This window comes from Siphateles boraxobius, unplaced genomic scaffold (genome assembly GCF_051911475.1).
Source record: "Siphateles boraxobius isolate OS27281-9 unplaced genomic scaffold, OSU_SipBor_1 12, whole genome shotgun sequence".
In the NCBI taxonomy this organism is placed as follows: domain Eukaryota; kingdom Metazoa; phylum Chordata; class Actinopteri; order Cypriniformes; family Leuciscidae; genus Siphateles; species Siphateles boraxobius.
Window position 1 is genome coordinate 4,238,961 of NW_027508722.1, and position 22,216 is coordinate 4,261,176.

The 22,216-nt window shown below is 37.3% G+C and overlaps 1 protein-coding gene across 1 annotated transcript; it reads right to left on the minus strand.

Moving 5' to 3' along the window:
- Positions 1–1,289: 1,289 nt before the first annotated feature.
- LOC143714938 (uncharacterized) lies at positions 1,290–16,163 on the minus strand. Its single transcript, XM_077206446.1, has 6 exons — positions 16,049–16,163; positions 9,899–10,843; positions 7,125–7,572; positions 5,782–6,032; positions 4,674–4,853; positions 1,290–3,353 (listed from the first exon to the last, which is right to left on the minus strand). Exons 2-6 carry the CDS (start codon positions 10,586–10,588, stop codon positions 3,144–3,146), a joined length of 1,779 nt encoding a protein of 592 aa, XP_077062561.1. The 5' UTR covers positions 10,589–10,843; positions 16,049–16,163; the 3' UTR covers positions 1,290–3,143.
- Between the last annotated feature and the right edge of the window lie 6,053 nt (positions 16,164–22,216).

Genomic DNA, 22,216 nt, shown 5'->3' on the forward strand with positions numbered 1-22,216 from the left:
TTGTGTGTGTGTGTGTGTGTGTGTGTGTGTGTGTGTGTGTGTGTGTGTGTGTGTGTGTGTGTGTGTGTGTGTGTGTGTGTGTGTGTGTGTGTGTGTGTGTGTGTGTGTGTGTGTGTGTGTGTGTGTGTGTGAATAATTATGAATTGACATGAGGCTGTTGCAATATAAGGGCTGGCAACAAGTATTTGCATGAACATGTTATTTACCAAAAAAATGCATTAAAGGTGCTCTAAGCGATGTCAGACGTTTTTTAGGCCAAAATATTTTTTGTAACAAACAGCAAACGTCTCCTCACTATCCGCTAGCTGCCTGTCCCCTGAACACACTGGAAAAAAAACGCGTTCTCTGCAGACACCGCAGGCTCCAAAAACAGCAACAAAAACAAACTGGGCTAACCCGCACCACGAAACATAACAAACTGTTCAAGCCAATAACCGACAAGAAGGATATGGGGGCGGGGTTTGGGGGCGGGGTTTGGGGGGTTAGTGCGCAGATGAGGAGGAGGGAGGGTCGAGCTAGCCTCCGTTTTGTTTGACAATACTTCGAACGTCAACAAGAAGTGTCGTCACCCAACATCGCTTAGAGCACCTTAGCAAAGTACCTTTAAAGTAAAAATGAAATTTTGATAGCTTTGAGATCTTTATAGCAGACTAATTGCATAAAATACATATTAATATCAGTGGTTGTCATTCTATATCTGCCAATAATATGTCTTTAGTAAGATGATATTTAAGAGATGAACAAATAAACATTCCTCAAAAGCCTGATGGATCATATTAGATGCTCACATTTTATATGATTTTGCAAAGAAAAATATGTGTGGATAATCAAGTAAACCTAAGTTGCTCTAAGTTATTCTTCCATTTACTTTATAAAAATCAGTAAAGATTTCACAGCAAAAAGACACATGAACCTGTGGTTTTACAAATCTACTTAAAGGCTTTTAACTTGCTAATGAGTCTAAACTATCAATCATCAGACGACAGAAGGCATGTAGTAAATTGTGTGCAATAGTTTAGTTTGGGGTTTTTTAACCACCATTTCTAATGTTGATCATTTAGAGCAGCAATTGCCAAACTGTGGTCCGCGGACCACTAGTGGTCCGTGAGGGTACTGCAGGTGGTCCGTGGAAAGGCTAAATAAAATAAAAAATAATATTTAATAAAATTTTATAAAAAATAAACAGTCATTGCTATGCACCTCAAACAAATGTATTATTAAGAAGACATATGTGCTGCACCAGCGATTATTTTTTCACCCCATCAAGTCTAGTTCACTTAAAGACAAAATGGTTATAAGAAATCTATTGCTAACCTCATTTTATATGTTCAGACAGAAGGGTCAGAATTTGGTGTAAACAACATGAAAGTATGGATCCATCCTGCCTATAATCAACGGTTCAGGCTGCTGGTGGAGTAAATGGTGTAGAGGGTATTTTCTTGGCACCAATTGAGCACAGTTTAAACGCCACAGCACACCTGAGTATTGTTGCTGACCACGTCCATCTTCTGATGGCTTCTTCCAGCAGGATAATGCAGGTCACAAAGCTCAAATCAGCTCAAACTGGTTTCTTGAACATGACGATGAGTTCACTAAGCTCAAACAGCCTCCACAGTCTCCAGATCTCAATGCAATAGAGCATCTTTAGGATTTGCTGGAACTGGAGATTCACATCATGGATGAGCAGCCGACAAATCTGCAGCAACTGTGTGAAGCTCTCATGACAATATGGACCGAAGTCTCTGAGGAATGATTCCAGAAGCTTGTTGAATCTGTGCCATGAAGAATTAAAGCAGTTCTGAAGGCAAAATGGGATCCAATTTGGTCCTCAATTTTTTTGGTATAGATGCTGTGAGTGATGATAGCTTGTTGTGAATCTATACACTACATTATAATACAAAAGTATTTTCTGCCGGGCCTTATCGAACACTTCATGTGCTTAATTAGCCTAGTTTCTAATAATAACAATGAATACCAGACTGAAAAAAAGTAGCTGTCTTCAATTTTTAAGTATATAATCAACTTGGATGTTTAAGTCATTTCAACTTAAATTACATTAAACTGACTTAGAAATTTTTTGAATCTTGTATGACTTATTTTGATGAGTTGCAATGCAATGCAAAAACACATGTTGTCATAACTTATTGATCAAATTTTTTTTACAGTGCAACGTAAGACATGTCTGCAATTACACAGAGAGGCATGTGCTGATCAATACTGCAGGACTAAGAATAGCCTAAAGAATTCAGTTTGGAAATGCAACGAAAATCAACTTCATTTAAAATACTTTGCACATTTTAGAATTATATTAGTCAGTAGCCATTAAATTGCTATTAAAGAAAAATCCCCAAAAATCAGTCCCTTTTATTGCATTTCAGCTTCCAAATCTCTAAACAAATGAAAACAAGTAAGGCCTAATCAAACAGTAAATGCATAATAAATTCAGATGCACAAACATTACAGTGGAAAAGTATATTCTTTTAAATCAATAGCACATTTACAGTAGATTAATAAATAAACTAAAACAAACTACTACAATTATATGTGAAGCTCAAAACACCAAACGTCTGAACAAGTACAGTACGGTAAAGTACAGTAACATCTGGACAATTACAGTAGAACCACAAAAACAATTTACAAACACAACAACAGTGCACATAGCCTGGTCAAATGCTGTCTCTGCAGAGGTGTGTAACTCTTCTCTTTGGTATCGCTGTATCTTTAGATTCTTCTTACAGTACAAGAAAATGAATCTTTCAACTGCTCAGGTTGAGCCGCTTTTCTATTTTTTGCACAAACATCTACAATTTTAGTGTCCTCTTTAGATTTCTATCCAAGTTATGACAATATGTCACAGACTTGCATCAAACATTGAATGACACTGAAGTGCCATTTATAGAATACAAAAGTTCAGTAAGAAAACATTATAAATACAAAAAAGGGTCCCTGTTGAAATCCTGGAGGTCTTTGGATCATCCGATTTTCTTATGTAAAAAGAAGGCAATGTTTCTGAAGAGGTAATGGACGAATTTTGCATTGCAACCAGGTGACAAATCATCAGAATGCTTCAAAACAAGCTTATTTTAAAACAATTTGCACTCTGAGATTTGTAAATGGATTGTCCTTTTGCCCGGTGATACTCTTTAATGACAGGGGTCAAAGGGGTATTTGGTGACCCCGCCATGCAGCTCCACTACTGACTCTGACCAGGCGATGATGTCACCGGTCATATGACCACCACATGAAGCCAGGCTGTAGACGTCATGTGGCGTGAGAACATGAGACCACATCTGCACGTCTGAGATTTCTCCAACAAACGCCTGCGTCGCGTCAAAACGGCCACCCAGTGTGTCCTGGGAAAACATGGATGGAAGATTTGGTGATATTATATTAGCAACACTAAACAGATGCTTCATTTTACTTGGACTTCTTAGCTCTTTATTTGTAAAGTCAACTTCATGAATACAACTTCGTTGGCTCATTCATTAGCATGAAGCCTCATATATGACTTTCCTTGTGAAAAAAGAGTACACTTTAGCATACTTTTAAAATGAGTAATAATACACTTGACAGAAAATTAAGTATGAACTGAATGTGATATTTTCGGACACTTAACTGCATTTTAATAGCAACTTAATAAAAAAAATGTATTATGTAAATGTAAATTTATATTAAATGCAATTAGCTTAACTTCAGAGTGCATTTTTGACCCACTTAAGTAGGACTTAAGTACATCTTTATATGTAATGTCATAATTACTTCTAATATATGGTTAAAGTGTACTGCTGAAAGAAGCGACACGCATTTACGGTAAACTAAAATATATTTTAATGAAACTGTCGTGTGTGTATATATATATACTATAATACATGTACTTATTAGTAATAATAGTAATAACAGAAAAATAAGCATACATAATAACAACGGTTACACTTTATTTTAAGGTGTCATTGTTACACTATAATTATAGATTTAAGTACTGAGTAATAATAATAATGAACTACATGTACTTACTATAGGGTTAGGATTAGGGTTTGGTTGAGGGTTAGTTGCATGTAATTATGCATAATTTACTGTAATTACTATACTAAGCACATGTAACATATGTAACAAAGACACTAAAATAAAGTGTTACCAAAGCAACTAACCCAACACCAAACCCTAACCCAAATTATTAAGTACATGTAGTTAATTAATATTATAAATCAATATTAAAATATATTATAATATAAAACATATATTCAAATTAATATTAAATGTAGGTACTATTATTATTAAATAATTACCCTGTAACAACGACACTGTAAAATGAAGTGTAACCAAACTATTAATTTGACATTATTACAAAGTGCACTTTTTAGTGTGCTATATGAAGCATAGTCCTAAAAGTGTACTCTCTTTAAGTGCACTTTTATTTAATTAATATTATCTGCAAGCTCAGGTTTTTAAAAATATAAGAAGATTTTAAGCACACTTCAAGTGCTCTTTCAAATCCTCTTTCTCACAGGAGTTTAATTAAGTATTAATTATTTTTCCACAATGCTAGGGGGTTGTGAATGGTTGCCAGGGTGTTGCTATGCAGTTGCTAATGTGTTCTTGGTGTTTGTCTAATGGCTCAAGTCAAAGGATAATATGAGTTTAGCTGATTGTATGTTGTGCTTGTATCATGTTACCTGTTCCTGTCCCAGTATGAAGACCCCGCCAGGTTTGATGGGATGCCAGGGGGAGAGGTTTTCTCCTGACCCTCTCTTCACTCCATCCTGATAGGCCTCCCACAGGCCGTCTCGTGTCGACCACGTCACACACACATGGTGCCATTTACCATCGCTCAGCGAGAGGGGTAAAGCAACAGCCTGTGAACCCGAGGCAAGATAATGTCCTCTATTAAACACATAATTCTATCAATAAACACTTTATTTTCTGTTGTGTTCTTCTATTTTACCCAGAAGTGGCCTTTGCAACTCAGACGCCAGTTTAAAATAGACAATGTTCTAAGTCTAAAAGGAAAATCACCATATATGTTATAAATATTAAAAACAATAACTCATACAAGGACATTTTTGCCCCATGTATCTTGAATTTTGGGGGCATTATTATTCATTTCGGTGGAATTTTTGCCCCTAGCCCCCATTAATCTCTGTGAAGGCGGGGCTCTTTTTTGAGTGCAAGCCGAGGCCCCTACTGTTGTGATGCCCGATTCAAAGTGAAACACAGCAAAGGCCGCTACTGATTTCACCAAATGTCCTTTATTTGTCTTATTTTAAAAATCCTTAAGAAATATGAATTGGGGTCCCTTTGGAATTTTATTTAATAATTAAGACCCAATGATAAAATGGGATTGCAAGAGAATCCTCTAAGATTCAAATACGATCCTACTGGATAAACTGAAATTCCTACAGGATTTTCTGATTCTTATTTAATACCTAGATATTATAGAATATTTAACTGGGCCGTCTAACTGGACAGTTAATGGAAATCACAGGAGACCTGCAGGAATTTTAAAACCCTAACATATTTTATTTAAATTTGTTTGTTTGGTCATCATACTAAACATATTTGGAACTAAAATGCAGCTAAATAAACATAAATAAATTGCATTTTACAATATATTCAAATAGAAAACAGCTTTTTCAATGGTAACAATATTTGACAATATTACTGTTTTACTGTATTTTTGATCAAATAAATGCAGCATTGGTGAGCATAAGGGACTGACGGAATTATGTGCACATTCCCTCAGATCTCCTTCATCTCATTATTGTCTCGCTCTCTTTAACTCACTCTGTCATCGACGAGCAGCTCCATCGGGTTGTTGCCCCACTCAATGAGCACCAGCTCGTTGGCCTGGCCTGGAACAGAGTAGGAGAAGGGCGTACCGAGTCCAGGCCCGATTCCAGCCTTCATCCACAAACACAGCGTGAAGGAGAAGATCTCGTGCAGAAGAGTGCGCTTCACACGACCGTACATGTAGTTGGTTCGCATGGGGAAGCCGACCTGGAAAGCTTCAGTGGATTTGCTGTTCTTTCTAGAACCTGTGGAATTGATCATCTGTGTCAAGTTTTGCATTGAGGCAGAGTGTGATTGATTTGTCAATTTGCTGAAAGTTGTAGTTGGTGATCAGTTAGTGTGTAAACGTGTGTTTTTGCACTTTTGTTGTAACTTCTAGTGAGAAACTACTGTTGTAGTAATTAAATATTCACTTAGTTCTCACCAAAGCGTTCTCTATTTTGCTGTAGATCATTTAATCGTTATGCTGCCTGAGAAGTCTGTCCGAAATCAGTTTCGTGAGGTACCTTCATTCGCCTAAGCTTTCAGACCCATAGACCGGACAGTCGCTTAGACCTAAACAGATTTTAATTTGATGTTGTTTTACAGATTTTATTTTCAAAGTTGCAGGCAGTCTAGTAGAACTACAACTTAAAAGATTGGAATTTCAGTTTATCCAGTAGGATCTTATTTAAATCTTTGAGGATTCTCTTGTAATCCCATTTGTATCATCGGTTTGAAAAAGTAGTGGTTAGTCAAGTCTTACTTTTCAGATTCAAATTATCTTAAGATAACTTTTTATGTAGCTAATTTTAAAAAGTTACAACCAGTCTTGAAGAAACAATTAGGTGACACTTTTAAGGCTTGTCTAACCAGTTTATGCAACCGGCCAATGGATTAAGGTGGAATGAAAATAAAACAAATTTGTCAGGACATATTTAAATGTGTTGAAAATGTTGGACATTTTATCTTATTACCTCATGGGGCCTGTAAACTGTATAAATAAATTTAAAGTCAATAATTTAATTGTAAAAAAAATTCAGCAACTATTTTTTTTTATATTTGTAACGTTCATTTTAAACGAATTACACTTCTTCTAAATTGTCTAAATATCTACATAAAAATTTCAATAATGAAATTTTAATATTCCCCCTCTGATTTTTTTTCGCACGCTGATTAGCATTGGTCTACCAATCCTAATCATCTTGCTCAGGATGGTTTTTCAGGTCTATCATCCAGCTGATGAACAATCTAGAACAGCTAAGGACCAGAACTGGCCATTTAGCTGTATTCACCAGCAAAGTCATCTAAATGCTCAAAGATCAGAAGTAACTAGCGTTCTTTTACTGCGCTCTTACCAGTGTCAGTAAGCCTGTGCTGCAGTTGACTCAGAACTGCGTCCAGTTTGCTGTGCACTCCAACTTGTGCTTCTCTGTGACCAAAGCCATGTTCAGAAACCTCATTGTCATGGTGACCGTTGTCTTGGTGTCCATTGTCATGGCTGTTGTCATCACGGTGATCGTTGTCATGATGATCATCATCATGGTGATCACTGTGGTGGCTCTCATCGTGAGGATCATCATGATCGTCGTGGCTGTCATGGTCTCTGTTGTCATGGCTGTCCTCATGATGGCTGTGGTCGTGATCGTCGACATGGTGACCCCCATCATCATCATCCTCGTGGTCACTGTGACTGGCACTGGTTAGTGATGAAGAATGGTGTTGCATCTGTTGTTCTAGAGCGCTGATCTTCCTCTGCAGGAGATCTTTCAGTGAACTCGCGTAGCTGGTGGAAGTGTTTCTTGTCTGTAAACACAATCACAGCGGTCTAAGCAAAGGTCTGCACAGTTCTGTACTATATGCAGCTGATGTTGGTAACTGCTAAAAACACCTCACCAAATATAATATTTAAATTGACAGAATGACCGTCATTAACCCACTGAAACATGCTCCCACAGCAATGTTTAAAAGCGAGACAAATCAGTTTCCCATAAGTTTCATTTCACTTTGACAGGCAATTGGAAAATGATCACACATTGGTCGTTTGCTGTTATTTTTGACTGGGAACAGTAAGTTTTGCTGTTTAATTTAAGAGTTAATTTAACACAATGTTCTTGAATGAATAATTTATTAGGTGCATGGCGGTCTGTATAGGGACATCCACTTTACATGTTCAGGCTCGTAAACATGACAAGGAACAAACGAACTGTGATTGGTTGCGATACATTTCAATCAAATATCCTATTGGACGGTCCTTGGCCAAGTTGCGATGGTTGCGATGGAGTCCAGACCTTCTTCAGTCTGAAGGTCTGGCTACGCGAGACTATTGAAAGTGTAGCATTTTTTTTTTAATGAAATATTACGCTAATATAAAGTAGTAACAATAAAGTAATATCCTTCTTTTAAGATGTAGGTTATTTGGATCTTATTTACATGTACATTTCTTAATTTTACCATCAAAATCATGTAATGATAATAATGGCCAGTAGATATCTGTGTCAACAAGGGTTAAAGCAAGGATTAGTAGAGGCACGATCTTTTAATAACAATAAATCAAAAACAGGCAGGAGAAACAAGGAAACAAAGAAGATGAAGCAGACCACAATATTACCAAGGAGAACAGACAAAGAACAAAGAGGGCTATACATACACAGGGTAACTGTGGAGCAAAACAAGACAGAGGTGGGGAATAAAAACCAACTAATAAGTAACCATGACAACAAATGCAAAGTGGGAACAAAAGAACACACAGAAAACAAAAAAAAGTAAACACAAGCCTAACATTACTTCCCCCTACCGAACGGCGCGTCATAAACAGAAACTACACCTTATGGGTAGGAGGGGGGGGGGGGGGGACAAAAACACTAAAGGAGCCATGGAGGAAATGATGGAGGAGCCAGGGAGCGACCAAGAGCAGTGGCAAGAAAAAGGTCCACGGCCGAATCGATGGAGAGAGGAGCCAGGAGCTTGGCCAACTGAGGTGGAGCCAGAAGAGGAAGACCCAGGGTGTCCCCGATGGACTGGAGGGCCGAGGCAGAACTCAGGCTTGCAGAACCATGATGGAGACAGGGGCTCGTCAGACCGGGGCAGACTCGATGGGAGTGAGGACAACGGTGGAGCGGAGGGAAGGAAATAGGGGTGGGAAGCTCTAGGCACCTCACGATTCGATTCGATTACGATTCAGAGGGCTGTGATGCGATGATAAAACGATTATCGATGCATCTTTTTTTTCTATACAGAATTTTTTTCTCACTGTGTGACTACTTGGTACTTTTTAAAAAAAAAATTATTTGTTTAAAACATGTATTTGGCAATAAATGTTGAGATAGAGTCTGTAATTTGCTTTGCCTTTTCCGAGTTGGATGGAAGCTTTTAAGGTTGTCCTGGTTTCCACGTCAGCGCTGTTTGATCTGGATTTGATCAAAATTCTTGCTTTTATGTTTAAAAGTTATACATTTGGATACCTATTTAGACATTAGTTTAGGACATCATTGAAGGAAATCATTGTGGGAAAGAAAAAATAAAATAGTGTCTTGGTTCAGCTGAGGTCAGTTCAGTGTTGATTCAGGTCCATTCAATAATTGTGTACATGGATTAAAAAACCTTGGTAGAAACCAGGCTCAGTCGGGGATCATTTCTCATAATGTAATCAAGAATTTTGCCTGATGATCTAAAAAAATTACCATACTGAAGCTTCAAAGAACCCCAGAAACCCTGATCTGAAGAACCTGTAATGTAACATCAAGAGCTTTTATAATCTCCAAAGCTTTTATAATCTCCCTGTAGTATAAATATTAATAAATTATTATACAGTATATTCATAATTAATATACAAAAAATATTATTTGACTGCTCTTACATGATAAAAGCTAAATTGAGCTGAATTATTGTCTGCTGTAGAGCTGCTTTATTGCTGATACCCTTTCCAACATCTACACTAAGGTAAAACATTGAACTAAATAAAGCTGAATAATGACACTTCAGTCTGCTCTTCAGTAGAGTTGCTTTACAGCTGAGATTGAATTTGTTTCATAATTTGTTAATTTTATGCTATTTTTGCTGTTTATTACTGTGAGGCTGCTTTGAAACAATCTGTATTGATAAAGTGCTGTGTAAATAAATGTGACTCTACCTGCAGGTTCCCAAGCCGCTCCTTTAGGGACCGAAGCATCCTGCTCATCTGCTCCGGTGTAGAAGAGGGTGAAGGAATCTCCCCTGTGACATGCTTCTCGCTCAGCGAGGCTTTCCCGCGATGGTGTCCCCCAACCCCGTCCCCATAGTGACCCAGCTCCATTCCATGACTGCCGTGGTGACCATCGGGCGGCGCCCACCCAAGGTGTGCTGTGTCGGTTGCTGTGGGGTAGGCGTGGTGGGCGTGGTGAGCCAGGTGTGTAGGTTTGTGGTGCGCGTGGTCGTCATGGCTGCCTGTGTCGCGGTTGAAACCCTCACAAAGGTTCAGTTTGGCGGTGAGCTCTCGGATAGTCTCCCTCTGGTCCAGGATGGTTTCTTTCTGCTGCAACAAACTCTCCCGCAGGTGCAGGATTGTCGCTTTTGCCTCCTCGGACATTCCCCACCAGCTGTTGCTGTGCCCGTTAGGTCCACTCTGGTGTCCGGGACTGGGGCCACCAGGTCCGCCTGTCGTGGGGAAACACCCGGGATCAGTGTCAGCGGGAATGGGGGTACAAATGAAACGAGGATGAGGGTTGTAGTCCGAACCTGGCATTCCTGTCCCAGCGCATACGGAAAGACAGATGGCATAGGAGAAGAACAGGGAAATACGTTCACCCATTCTGAGTCCTATTGTGGAGCTTGTTGGATGCATATTTGTTGAATGAAATGTTTGAGATAGCAACAAAATTTTGTTGTTTTGTGCAGCAGTACAATGAAAATAAAGTCTTTATCCTGAACCGGATCTGCCCTCGTCTTCTAAATCCTGTAAAACTGTCTTTTGCAGCTTACTTTGTTTTTTCAAGCCTCCTCCTCTCCAAGGTCATCAACCGTTCAGAGACCATGTGTATTTACTAGTAATCCGTCCGATGATCCTTCTCTTGTCTCTTCAGAGAAGCTCATCTAAAGCCTGGAAAAAGTAAACAAAGAAAACTCTTGTCATTCCTGATGATTCTAGTTATCGGAAGACAGGATCTTTTTTCTTCAAACCTTGAAATCTAAACTCTTCTTTTCTGTTCTACGGAAATGATCAGCCATCCTTTAAAAAAGAAAAATGTAGGACTTTGTCTGCAGTTCAATACATTTAACAAGTATGTACTTGAAGAATAACCCATTTCTCAACTGTTGATGTAATTCATTCTGTAGGTACAATATGAAGGAGTGTATATATATATATATATATATATATATATATACAGGTCCTTCTAAAAAAATTAGCTTATTGTGATAAAGTTCATTATTTTCCATAATGTAATGATAAAAATTAAACTTTCATATATTTCAGATTCATTGCACACCAACTGAAATATTTCAGGTCTTTTATTGTTTTTATACTGATGATTTTGTCATACAGCTCATGAAAACCCAAAAATCCTATCTCAAAAAATTAGCATATCATGAAAAGGGTCTCAAAACGAGATATTAACCTAATCATCTGAATCAGCTAATTAACTCTAAACACCTGCAAAAGATTCCTGAGGCTTTTAAAAACTCCCAGCCTGTTTCATTACTCAAAACCGCAATCATTGGTAAGACTGCCGACCTGACTGCTGTCCAGAAGACCATCATTGACACCCTCAAGCAAGAGGGTAAGACACAGAAAGAAATTTCTGAACAAATAGGCTGTTCCCAGAGTGCTGTATCAAGGCACCTCAGTGGGAAGTCTGTGGGAAGGAAAAAGTGTGGCAAAAAACGCTCCACAACGAGAAGAGGTGACCGGACCCTGAGGAAGATTGTGGAGAAGGACCGATTCCAGACCTTGGGGGACCTGCGGAAGCAGTGGACTGAGTCTGGAGTAGAAACATCCGGAGCCACCGTGCACAGCCGTGTGCAGGAAATGGGCTACAGGTGCCGCATTCCCCAGGTCAAGCCACTTTTGAACCAGAAACAGCGGCAGAAGCGCCTGACCTGGGCTACAGAGAAGCAGCACTGGACTGTTGCTCAGTGGTCCAAAGTACTTTTTTCGGATGAAAGCAAATTTTGCATGTCATTCGGAAATCAAGGTGCCAGAGTCTGGAGGAAGACTGGGGAGAAGGAAATGCCAAAATGCCTGAAGTCCAGTGTCAAGTACCCACAGTCAGTGATGGTGTGGGGTGCCATGTCAGCTGCTGGTGCTGGTCCACTGTGTTTTATCACGGGCAGGGTCAATGCAGCTAGCTATCAGGAGATTTTGGAGCACTTCATGCTTCCATCTGCTGAAAAGCTTTATGGAGATGAAGATTTCATTTTTCAGCACGACCTGGCACCGGCTCACAGTGCCAAAACCACTGGTAAATGGTTTACTGACCATGGTATTACTGTGCTCAATTGGCCTGCCAACTCTCCTGACCTGAACCCCATAGAGAATCTGTGGGATATTGTGAAGAGAAATTTGAGAGACGCAAGACCCAACACTCTGGATGAGCTTAAGGCCGCTATCAAAGCATCCTGGGCCTCCATAACACCTCAGCAGTGCCACAGGCTGATTGCCTCCATGCCACGCCGCATTGAAGCAGTCATTTCTGCTAAAGGATTCCCGACCAATTATTGAGTGCATAACTGAACATAATTATTTGAAGGTTGACTTTTTTTTGTATTAAAAACACTTCTTTTATTGGTCAGATGAAATATGCTAATTTTTTTAGATAGGAATTTTGGGTTTTCATGAGCTGTATGCCAAAATCATCAGTATTAAAACAATAAAAGACCTGAAATATTTCAGTTGGTGGGCAATCAATCTAAAATATATGAAAGTTTAATTTTTATCATTACATTATGGAAAATAATGAACTTTATCACAATATGCTAATTTTTTGAGAAGGACCTAATTCATTCTGTAGTTACAATATGAAGGAGTCTATATATATATATATATATATATATATATATATATATATATATATATATAAATATATAGTCCCATACATTTTACAGCCATTCCTTTGTAAAAAAGAAGTACACTTTAGCATAGTTTCAAAAGGGCTATTTATTACTGAAATAATATACTTTAAAAGAATATACTTAAGTGTAAACTTAATGTGTTTTTGGACACTAATTTCCTGTTAACTGTAATTAAATGAAAATGTATTATAACATCATTAAAGTGTTCTGTCGAATCTACTGACAAGAATTTATGGGAAACTAAAAAATCACTTTATTTTAATTTTTATTGAAACTTGTATGTCTTATATTTCACTTGTATGTGTTTAAATATTTTTGTTATTACAGATTTGCAATCTGCATTTAGTGAATTTTCAAATACACTACAGTACTTCACACGCGCTTTAGTATGTTAGTCAACACATCAAAACAAGTGTACTTTAAAGCATGACAGAAGATTATTAAAATATTAGAAAAACTTTAATTTGGTATTACGGTATTACAAAGTGCATTTTTTTAAATTGTACTTAAGTGTGTTAAGAAACATGAAAGTGTACTCTCTTTAAGCATACTTAAGTTGCCTTTTATTTCATTATTATTATCTGCAAGTACAGGTTTTTTTTAAATATACTTTTAAGATTTGAAGGACACTACAAGTGCAGTACAATTTAATACAAATAAGGGTTATGACCCTTATGACCTATGACATAACTGCAATTGTAATTTGCACAATTTACAAGTTTTTTAACCACAAGGAACAACGTTATAAATGGCACAGCAACAATTTTCTACCATGGCTCAGTATATGCATCATACCGTCTAGCCCAACTACTATTTTCTTCATAAAAATAAAGGCACCAGCTATAACTGATGAGGTTTGACAGCCTGATGCCACAAGAAAACCATTATAAGATCCTCAAATAACTTTTTATTCTCTAGTTCTTCTAAAATTCCCATACTGAAGCTTCAAAGAACCCCAGAAATGTATAGACTGATTAGAAGAACATGTAATGTAAAATCAAGAGCTTTTATAATCACCAAAGAAGGTTTCAAGGTTGCTCCATTTGAGTCCTGCAAATAACCACTGAAGAACATTTCGTTTGGGATGTTTGGAATGATCAGTTTAAGTTGTTTGAAGCTACTGAATTAATACAGGACCAACAAATCCGCCCACAAGTGGATGTGTGTACGTCAGAATCCCTCCTAATGAAGATAACTCAAGAAAAGAGTCGTCATCAAGGGTCTACAGAGGATTAGCATGTGATCATGTCTGTTTGAGAGTCTCCGTATACTGTCTCTTCCACTGAACTTTGCCATTAATTGGATTAATTAAGTGCTTGGGCTGATCGCTGGCAGGAAGGAGGCTGGACTGAGTTTCGTACTGTCCAGAACTTAAAGAAGAACACCGCTTGAAGGGAGCTTGAGCTTCACTAATGAATTTATCGCAATGTTCAGTGCATACAGTATATGCAATTTAAAATCACAATTTAAAATCAAACTGAGAGAGCCTTTTTTTTTAATCCAGCTGGATCATTTCCATAATGACCAACACAATCTACCAAGAGCCGCTCAAATTAGCGTCTGGTTTAAGACAGGCTATTCTTAATTAATGTCGCAAATACCAGTAAATTGATTAGCGCAAACCTTAGTAAATCACCTTGCGTGTTTCAAAAATACTCTCCTTCCATACATTTTGCGTCTAAAATGGAAACTCCTACAAATGCTTGTGCAATAATGTCAGCCGCAAACATAACCCTGTCCAGCCTTTTCAGCGCTAATTTTTCACAGCGTGTCTTTAGTAAATACTGACAGTAGTTTTTTAACGCCGAAAGAGGGTTTGCGCTAGAGCAAGCTGTTAGTAAATCTGGCCCTAAATATGTTATCATAAACAAAACATATGGGAAATTCTAGAAACATTACATTATATTACTAATCAATGTTTAAACTGTTGTATTTAAATTATATTATAATTAGTCTTGCAAGTCTTTGAATTGCAACTGAGTAAATTTCCTCTTACTGTCATTGCAATTCCTCATGCAATTCAAATCAAATCAATTCCTTCTTGAAAATTTAAAAGGGAATCAATTCTTCAGTTCTGAATTTTTAACCCTGAATGACGTATATATTCTGTACTGGACTGACTGATCCTGGACTGTCCATCCCCACTGTCTACAGTGCATTTTGTCCAATCAGCAGAGACCATCATAACATTTTCACTGCTAACCAGGATGCACATCTTTCCAGATACCAGACAACTCGCTTAAAGCTTTAGTGGATTTTGCCTATGGTTTGACTAGAGCAGCAGGGGTTTTTCCTGAGACTGGAGTCTGTCAGGTCAGTATGTGCCAATGGGTTTGTGTTGGATTCTGCTATCAGACAGACAACCTTGATGAAACCAGAAAGAAAACAAAGTGCATTTGACCTCAAAATTAGACAATACAAATAATAACAGTTCACACGACTTTACCCACCCATTTACATTAAGGACATCTTACTAATTAAATGACAATGTAAATGTAAATGTACATTGAAATTTAGACCCCTCTCACACAGGTTGTGTGCTTGCGTGAACGTGTGTGTGGTAAGATCATGCGTGTCATGAGCTTAGAAAGCAAAACAGATGGCAGGAGTTGAGAACAGCGTGAAGCCGTTTCCCCAAGTCTCTCTCAATCCTCACTTCATCTCGGTTTATCTTCCAGGCTAAATCCACTTGATTAGCCTGATTGTCAGATTCGGATGTAGGCAGAACTTTAAATCTGAGACACACAATTCAAATTGAATGTGCCGTCTGCTGAATCCATGAAGTATTAAACAACCACCTCTAGTCTAGTAAAGAACCATCTGGATCTTCATCCGGAACAACTGGCTGAGCAAAACAGTGACCGTTTTAGTCATTTAGTAACCTAACATTATAAAATGCCATTTATAAAACTAAAACAAAGAGTTTTAACACAAAAAAAATGACTCATGAACCCTCTGAAAGTAAGCAGCTAAACAATCAAATCTGCAAAGAAAAAGGCAGATTGAAGTTCTCAAAGAAATGCATGTGATAAATAATGCCATATATAATGCCAGCCTTATAGCACTACACAGACACTACTCGTGAAATATAACCAGAGTATAATATAAACAGACACACGGAGAACTGGAACACGTCCATCAATGTCATACAGTAAAACATCAGATAATCTCCATCTCTTTACCTGAGCTATCTAGATTCATGATATCCATAAGCGATCCACAAACGGACACTCACAGTAACGGTACGGATGCTGTCAGCTCATTAGTCTGGATGTGTGGACTCCTGCAGATCTCTCGTCCTGTCACTAGTATGTCCTGTACTAGTCAAACTCAGTCACCAAACAGCTTGTAAGGGACTTAATCCAGAAGAGTCTCTTTAACACCCGCCTCCCCTCCGCTTCTCTCCTCCTCTTTTCTTCCACCTCCACTTAACAGTCTCCTTTATTCTGTCACCCCTGTTGCTCAACAGCAAATACAATCAATGTTGTCCTGTGCTAAAGGCCTCAAGAACCTGCAGTTAGCAGTCATGACCGTTACCAAGACCTTTAGATTTGACAGGTTTTGTTGTCTTAGAAGTTTTTTTTACATGATACACCAGCATTTCCCATAACAAATGACATTATTATCATGACCATTTCAGTGAAGAGTTTAATTGCAAATTTGACATAAGTTAAAAAAAAATCTTGATTTGATACATCAGGTTTTTATGGTTCATATAGTATGTTATAGTGAGAATATGGAGCACGTACTCGACGAGGAAAAACTATTTTATTCAAAAGAAAAAATATGCAATTTGAGATGGACCAAAAAGAAAAATGAAAGTAATGTACTTTTTATAACAGTATAGACCACCTACATAAAATCGTATAAATATCAGTTGTCACTGTAGTCTATATCTTCCAATATAGAAAGTCTTAGTAAGATGATATTTAAATGCATAGTTTTATGATCAAATCTCTGTATTTTCAAAACACAATGCAATACAATGATTGAGAGATGAACAAATAAACGTTCCTCAAAAGCTTGATGGATCATATTTGACACTCACATTTTAACATGATTTTTCTTTTTTTCACATTTTCTTCTTTAAATGATGTATGTAGTGTGGATAATCAAATAAAGTTGATTCAGTAAGTTTTTCTCTTGAAATATTAATAACAATATACAAGTTATTCTTACATTTACAGATACAAATCAGTAAAGATTTCACAGCAAAAAGACACGTAAACCATGACCTGAATAGGGACGTTTTTACAATTATACTAAAAGGCTTTTAACTTGCTAAAGAAGTCGGCTATAAATATTAATCAGATGACAGAAGGAAGGTATAGATTATGAACGACAGGTTTTTCAGCAAGGTTTTGATAGTATTGGTCATTTAGAGACTTCTCTTTGTTCATTTGCATGTGCACGCGCAGGAAACTCCTCAGACTGTGACATTAGAAGGCCACGTTGAGCCACAAGCTGTCATAGGTCTTAACAAGATAACCAGCCTGATTAAAGTCTGAGCAGAAATCCAGCACAGCAGCCACAGAGACAGATGGACACTTATTGAGGTCAGGGGGAATAGGCTATGCACATGCACAAAGCAGAAAGACTGAGAGAAAAAAAGAAAGAAAGAAAAGAATTAGGACCAGTTTTGTTTAATTGTCTGAGAAGAAAGGAAAACAAGTGATGTGAAACTAGCAAAGCAATGTGGGAAATAACTTCATCAATTATATAAAACCATAAAAAACAGAATGGAAATTGTAAGTATTGTATTTATTATAAATAATTGTTCTGTGCACACATAACATTTAAAAAAAAATGAATCTGCCCTTGTAATTTTTTATCAAAATAACTTCCCCTCCCTTCTGCAGTGACATCTCTTCTCTTCTCTGATGACGAGGGTGGGGCAACCTGTCACTCACATGATATCCACCAATAGCAATCCACAACCATCCAATCACTTCCCCACAGAAAAAAATCAAGTCCCGCCCTACATTATTCTTGTTTGAGAAGCCGTTTCACTTGGATATATGGCACAATAGGGAAGAAAAGACTATCGCTACTTCTGTTTCATGTCGACCTTATACGCAAAAGTTACTTAAAGTTAGTAGAATGTCTAAAGTGGACTATCAAAATAAAGTGTAACCTAAAATTAGCAACTGAAAACTCTCAGAAACAGTAGACAAAATGTAAATTCGAATTATATGAAAACATGACATAAGAAATCATTATCACATTGTTCTACAGTCAGGTCAGTTCACTTGTTGCTGAATGTGTGTCAGCTCCACAGTTTCCAGGAATAAGGAAATCTGCTCGGCACACAGCCAGAGGTCAAAGGTCAGCTCACCTGTCCAAGAGTTACTTGCAGAAAACAGTCCTTTATTTTACAGTCCTGTTCCCCATGTACATACTATGTACTTATTATAGTTATTACAATAACTGGGTAATAACTAGGTCCTAACCCTAAACCTAACCTTATAACCAGAACTTTCTTGGGACAGAACATTGTGACATTTGATTTGAGTAATTGTATTATTCTGGTGGTTGTCAGTGTATTTTAAAGTACTAAACGGATTTGTGTTGTTCAAGTAATTTGGTAAATTAACATTTAATTTAATAATTTAAGGATCTTTTGACGATAACAAACACAGGCAATGTAACATTTGTGCAGTGTATAAAAGATCTCAGTTTGTTCTACAATGTGCAGCCTGTATAAAATATAGTAAAAAACATGCACTACTATTCAGAAGTTTGCATTTGATGTGATTTTTTTTAAAGAAGTCTCTTATGCTCACCAAGGCTGCATTTTACTTCATAAAAAGTACAGTAAAATAGTGAAATATTTTTACAATTAAAATAACTGTTTTCTGTTATATATATTTTAAAATTGTAATTTATTCCTTGGATTCGAAGCTGAATTTTTAGCATCATTAATCCAGTCTTCAGTCACATGATTCTTCAGAAAGCATTCTAATATGATGATTTGCACATTTCTGATTATTATCTGATTAATCTGATTTTCACATTTGCTGATTTTCACATTTCTGATTATTATCAAAGTTTTTTTCTGAGAATTCTTTGATAAATAGAAAGTTTGAAATAGATTTTTTTTTGTAAAAATGTAAAAGTCGTTATTGTCCCTATGGATCACTTTAATGCAACCTTGCTGAATGAAAGTATACATTTCTATGGTAACACTTTATTTCGGATTTTATTGACCACTGAATGCATCATAGCGTTACCTTAACTCACCTCTCGTGTCTGTGTATCATGACAGAAGATGCGCTCTAAACATGCATTATTTCTTTAACAACGACCAACCAAACAGACACAAACATCCAGCAGTCACCTCACATGTAGGTTACAATAATCACACACACCACTGACACACATTCACACAGACTCCAGCTGACTGACTCCTGTATGTGCGTGTGCGTGTGTGAGAGAGAGAGAGAGAGAGAGAGAGAGAGAGAGAGAGAGAGAGAGAGAGAGAGAGAGAGAGAGAGAGAGAGAGAGAGAGAAAGAGAAAGAGAGGGCTGACCTATAAATGCTGTCTGAATCACAATCATACACCGTTCGTTCATTGGCCAGAGGAGAACTGCTCCCCAACTGAGCCTGGTTTCTCCCAAGGTTTTTTTCTTCTTCTCCATCCTGCCCCTGATTTTTGGTTCCTGATCGCCTTTTTACTCCTTTGTTGCCATTGGATTGGCTTCCTTAGTAATATTGATCTGTCTGCATTGACACTATTATATGAGAACTGAACTGAGCTGGACGATGACATCACTGTTTTCTCCAGAGCGGCTATATATATATATATAACAAAATATATATATATAACAAAATGAAACATCACTGAACTTAAGCTGGATTGTGATGCTATTTTCTTCTGGAAACAAACTTTTTTGCAATAATTTCCTGTTATCTCTGTAAAGCTGCTTTGAAACAATCTGTATTGTAAAAAGCGCTATATAAATAGATGTGAGTTGACTTGACTTGTGTGAAAACAGTTGAAACAGTTGTGCTGATGCTTCATATTTTTGTGGAAACCATGATTCCTTTTTTTCCAGGATTCTTTGATGAATAGGTTTAAAAGAACAGCATTTATTTTAAATATTTTGTAACATTATAAATATCTTTACTCTCACTATTGATTGATTTAATGTGTCCTTCCTAAATAAAAGTCTTAATTTCTCATTTATTTATCTTAATTAACCCAATTTTTTGAACGATATCATGGCTTCCACAAAAATATAAAGCAGCACAACTGTTTTTAACATTGAGAATAATCATAAATGTTCACATCATAAATGTGACACAAAAGACTGGAGTAATGAGACCACAAGAATAAATTACATGTAAATACATATTCAAGTAGAAAACAAGTATTTTTAGTAATTGAAATTTGACTCCAAATTTAGTTGTTACTGAGATATATTGCCCCTGATCTGACGACTTTCTCAAAAGACATCAAGCATTATAATTTACTGTTCATTTAAAGCAGTCTTTTCAGCTTTTCCGTTGTAGGTGAGACAAAATGAGTTGTTTAGGAAAAATATTTAATCTCAGGCAGGACGCCAACTAGAGCGACAGCAGCGCAGACATTCAGGAGCTCAGTTCTGAGAAAGATGACGTCCGGTACATGGAAGAGGAAGAGAGAGAGAGAGAGAGAGAGAGAGAGAGAGAGAGAGAGAGAGAGAGAGAGAGAGAGAGAGAGAGAGAGAGAGAGAGAGAGAGAGAGAGAGAGAGAGAGAGAGGGCTGACCTATAAATGCTGTCTGAATCACAATCATACACCGAGATCCGAGAGAGAGATCCGGTTTTTAACGATTTAATGTGTACTAAAAGCGGGTGACAGTCTGGTATATTGTCCAGACAAAACTGCTACTTTTTTGGTTACTAGGCCAGGCCTGGCGAGGTGGAGCGCCTGCATCGCTTTATCTCTGTGCGTCAGTGAGGTGAAACAGAAGAAAAGGCCCCAAATTGATTTATACTGAAACACATTTAAATACACAGACACTGACTGACAACTACTGGACCAAACACACACTGAACCTGTGAAACCTTGAACCCCTACATTCACTTCATTATTACAAAACAATCTATTTTGAGTGATTTTAATATATCACACAAAATAAATCTATATTTGCTCATAAAAATGAAATAAATTTAATATAAAAATGTAAGATGTTCTTGCACAGTTGTTCCACTAAATGGCATTATATTAACCTTGTTTGGACAAGACTGAGGTCTATATTGTTGAAAAGTGCATGTGACTTATGATTTTTGGGGGAAATGTAACGTTGTCACATGACTCTTTTTGCCATTTAATTTTGATGGCTCAGACAGTGGCATGTATTATGAAGAGAGTGAAGCATGGAAAGAAACATAGAATACCAGTATCAGAAATAAAGTGATTTTCTCATATTCAAATGAAACACATTCTGATTTTATTGTGAAGGGGGTGGATTGGAATCCACTGCTGCTTCAATGTATATGTAATGATTGATTATAATTAAGGTATTAATCAATATTTTTCCTTCTAAATATCAAATGAGTTGAATGACTTCTCTGGAGATTTTACTTTATTTATATAAGTTACCAGTGTGATTACTGAAATGTTCTTTTCATGTATTCTTTAATGTCTGTATTTGATATCTGAATGCAGTGCTTGCTTGTTTAACCCAGCTTCCAGAAATGAAATAGGGACTTGTTTTGTGTTTGAGAAAGGTCTTCAATGTGTTTAAACATATAGGGGTCATTTGAAGCCAATAGTTTAAGGGGCCATTTCTTTGTTAAAGCCTTTCTTTCCAGTTAGACTAAAGTTTAGCTATCCTTGAGAGAAAGAATGCATTATCTTGATGTTTTGAGAGGACTCTCCTGTTTATAGTGAGAGCCTGGCCAAATCCAACCTTGGAAAAGCTGTGTGTCGGTGTGTGTGTTAGTCTTCTTGGTTACAGGTTAAGGAACCACTGGCATTATTGGAGATTGACTGAGTTGTTGTTCTGGACATGCTGGCGCCCAGCAACCCAAATCTGCGACCTGGAAGGTCATGACGTGCCTAACTTCAGCTGCATAATCGATGGAGATATGCTTCAGTCTATCTGTATATGTGTGGAAAATTACTGTGTTTATCTATTTCATAACCAATGAGAATCATTCATCCTGTAAGCAATGACGTAGCTTAGACCTTGGAAATCGTATAACTGCTGTGATCTTTGTAACTGTAAGGGGGCGGCCTACGAACTCCTGTGCGAGTATTGAAGCTGACTTCTGCTGATGAAACTGCAAACTATCTTCAGTAAATATTTTCTTTAATTTTTTATAATTCTGACTCTGGGTCTTCATTCTTCATATCTGGTTCTGGGTCTTTAACTGTATACCCCTTACAGTTGTATTAAAAATGTTGGTGACTGAAC

Excerpts from the sequence above, each read along its gene's own strand:
- LOC143714938 (XM_077206446.1), bottom strand. The coding sequence starts at position 10,588 with ATGCATCCAACAAGCTCCACAATAGGACTCAGAATGGGTGAACGTATT. Across the intron at positions 4,854-5,781 it reads AGCTGCTCGTCGATGACAGA|GCTGTTGCTTTACCCCTCTC; the intron begins GTGAGTTAAAGA and ends TCGGGTTCACAG. Across the intron at positions 3,354-4,673 it reads TCATACTGGGACAGGAACAG|GACACACTGGGTGGCCGTTT; the intron begins GTAACATGATAC and ends ATGTTTTCCCAG.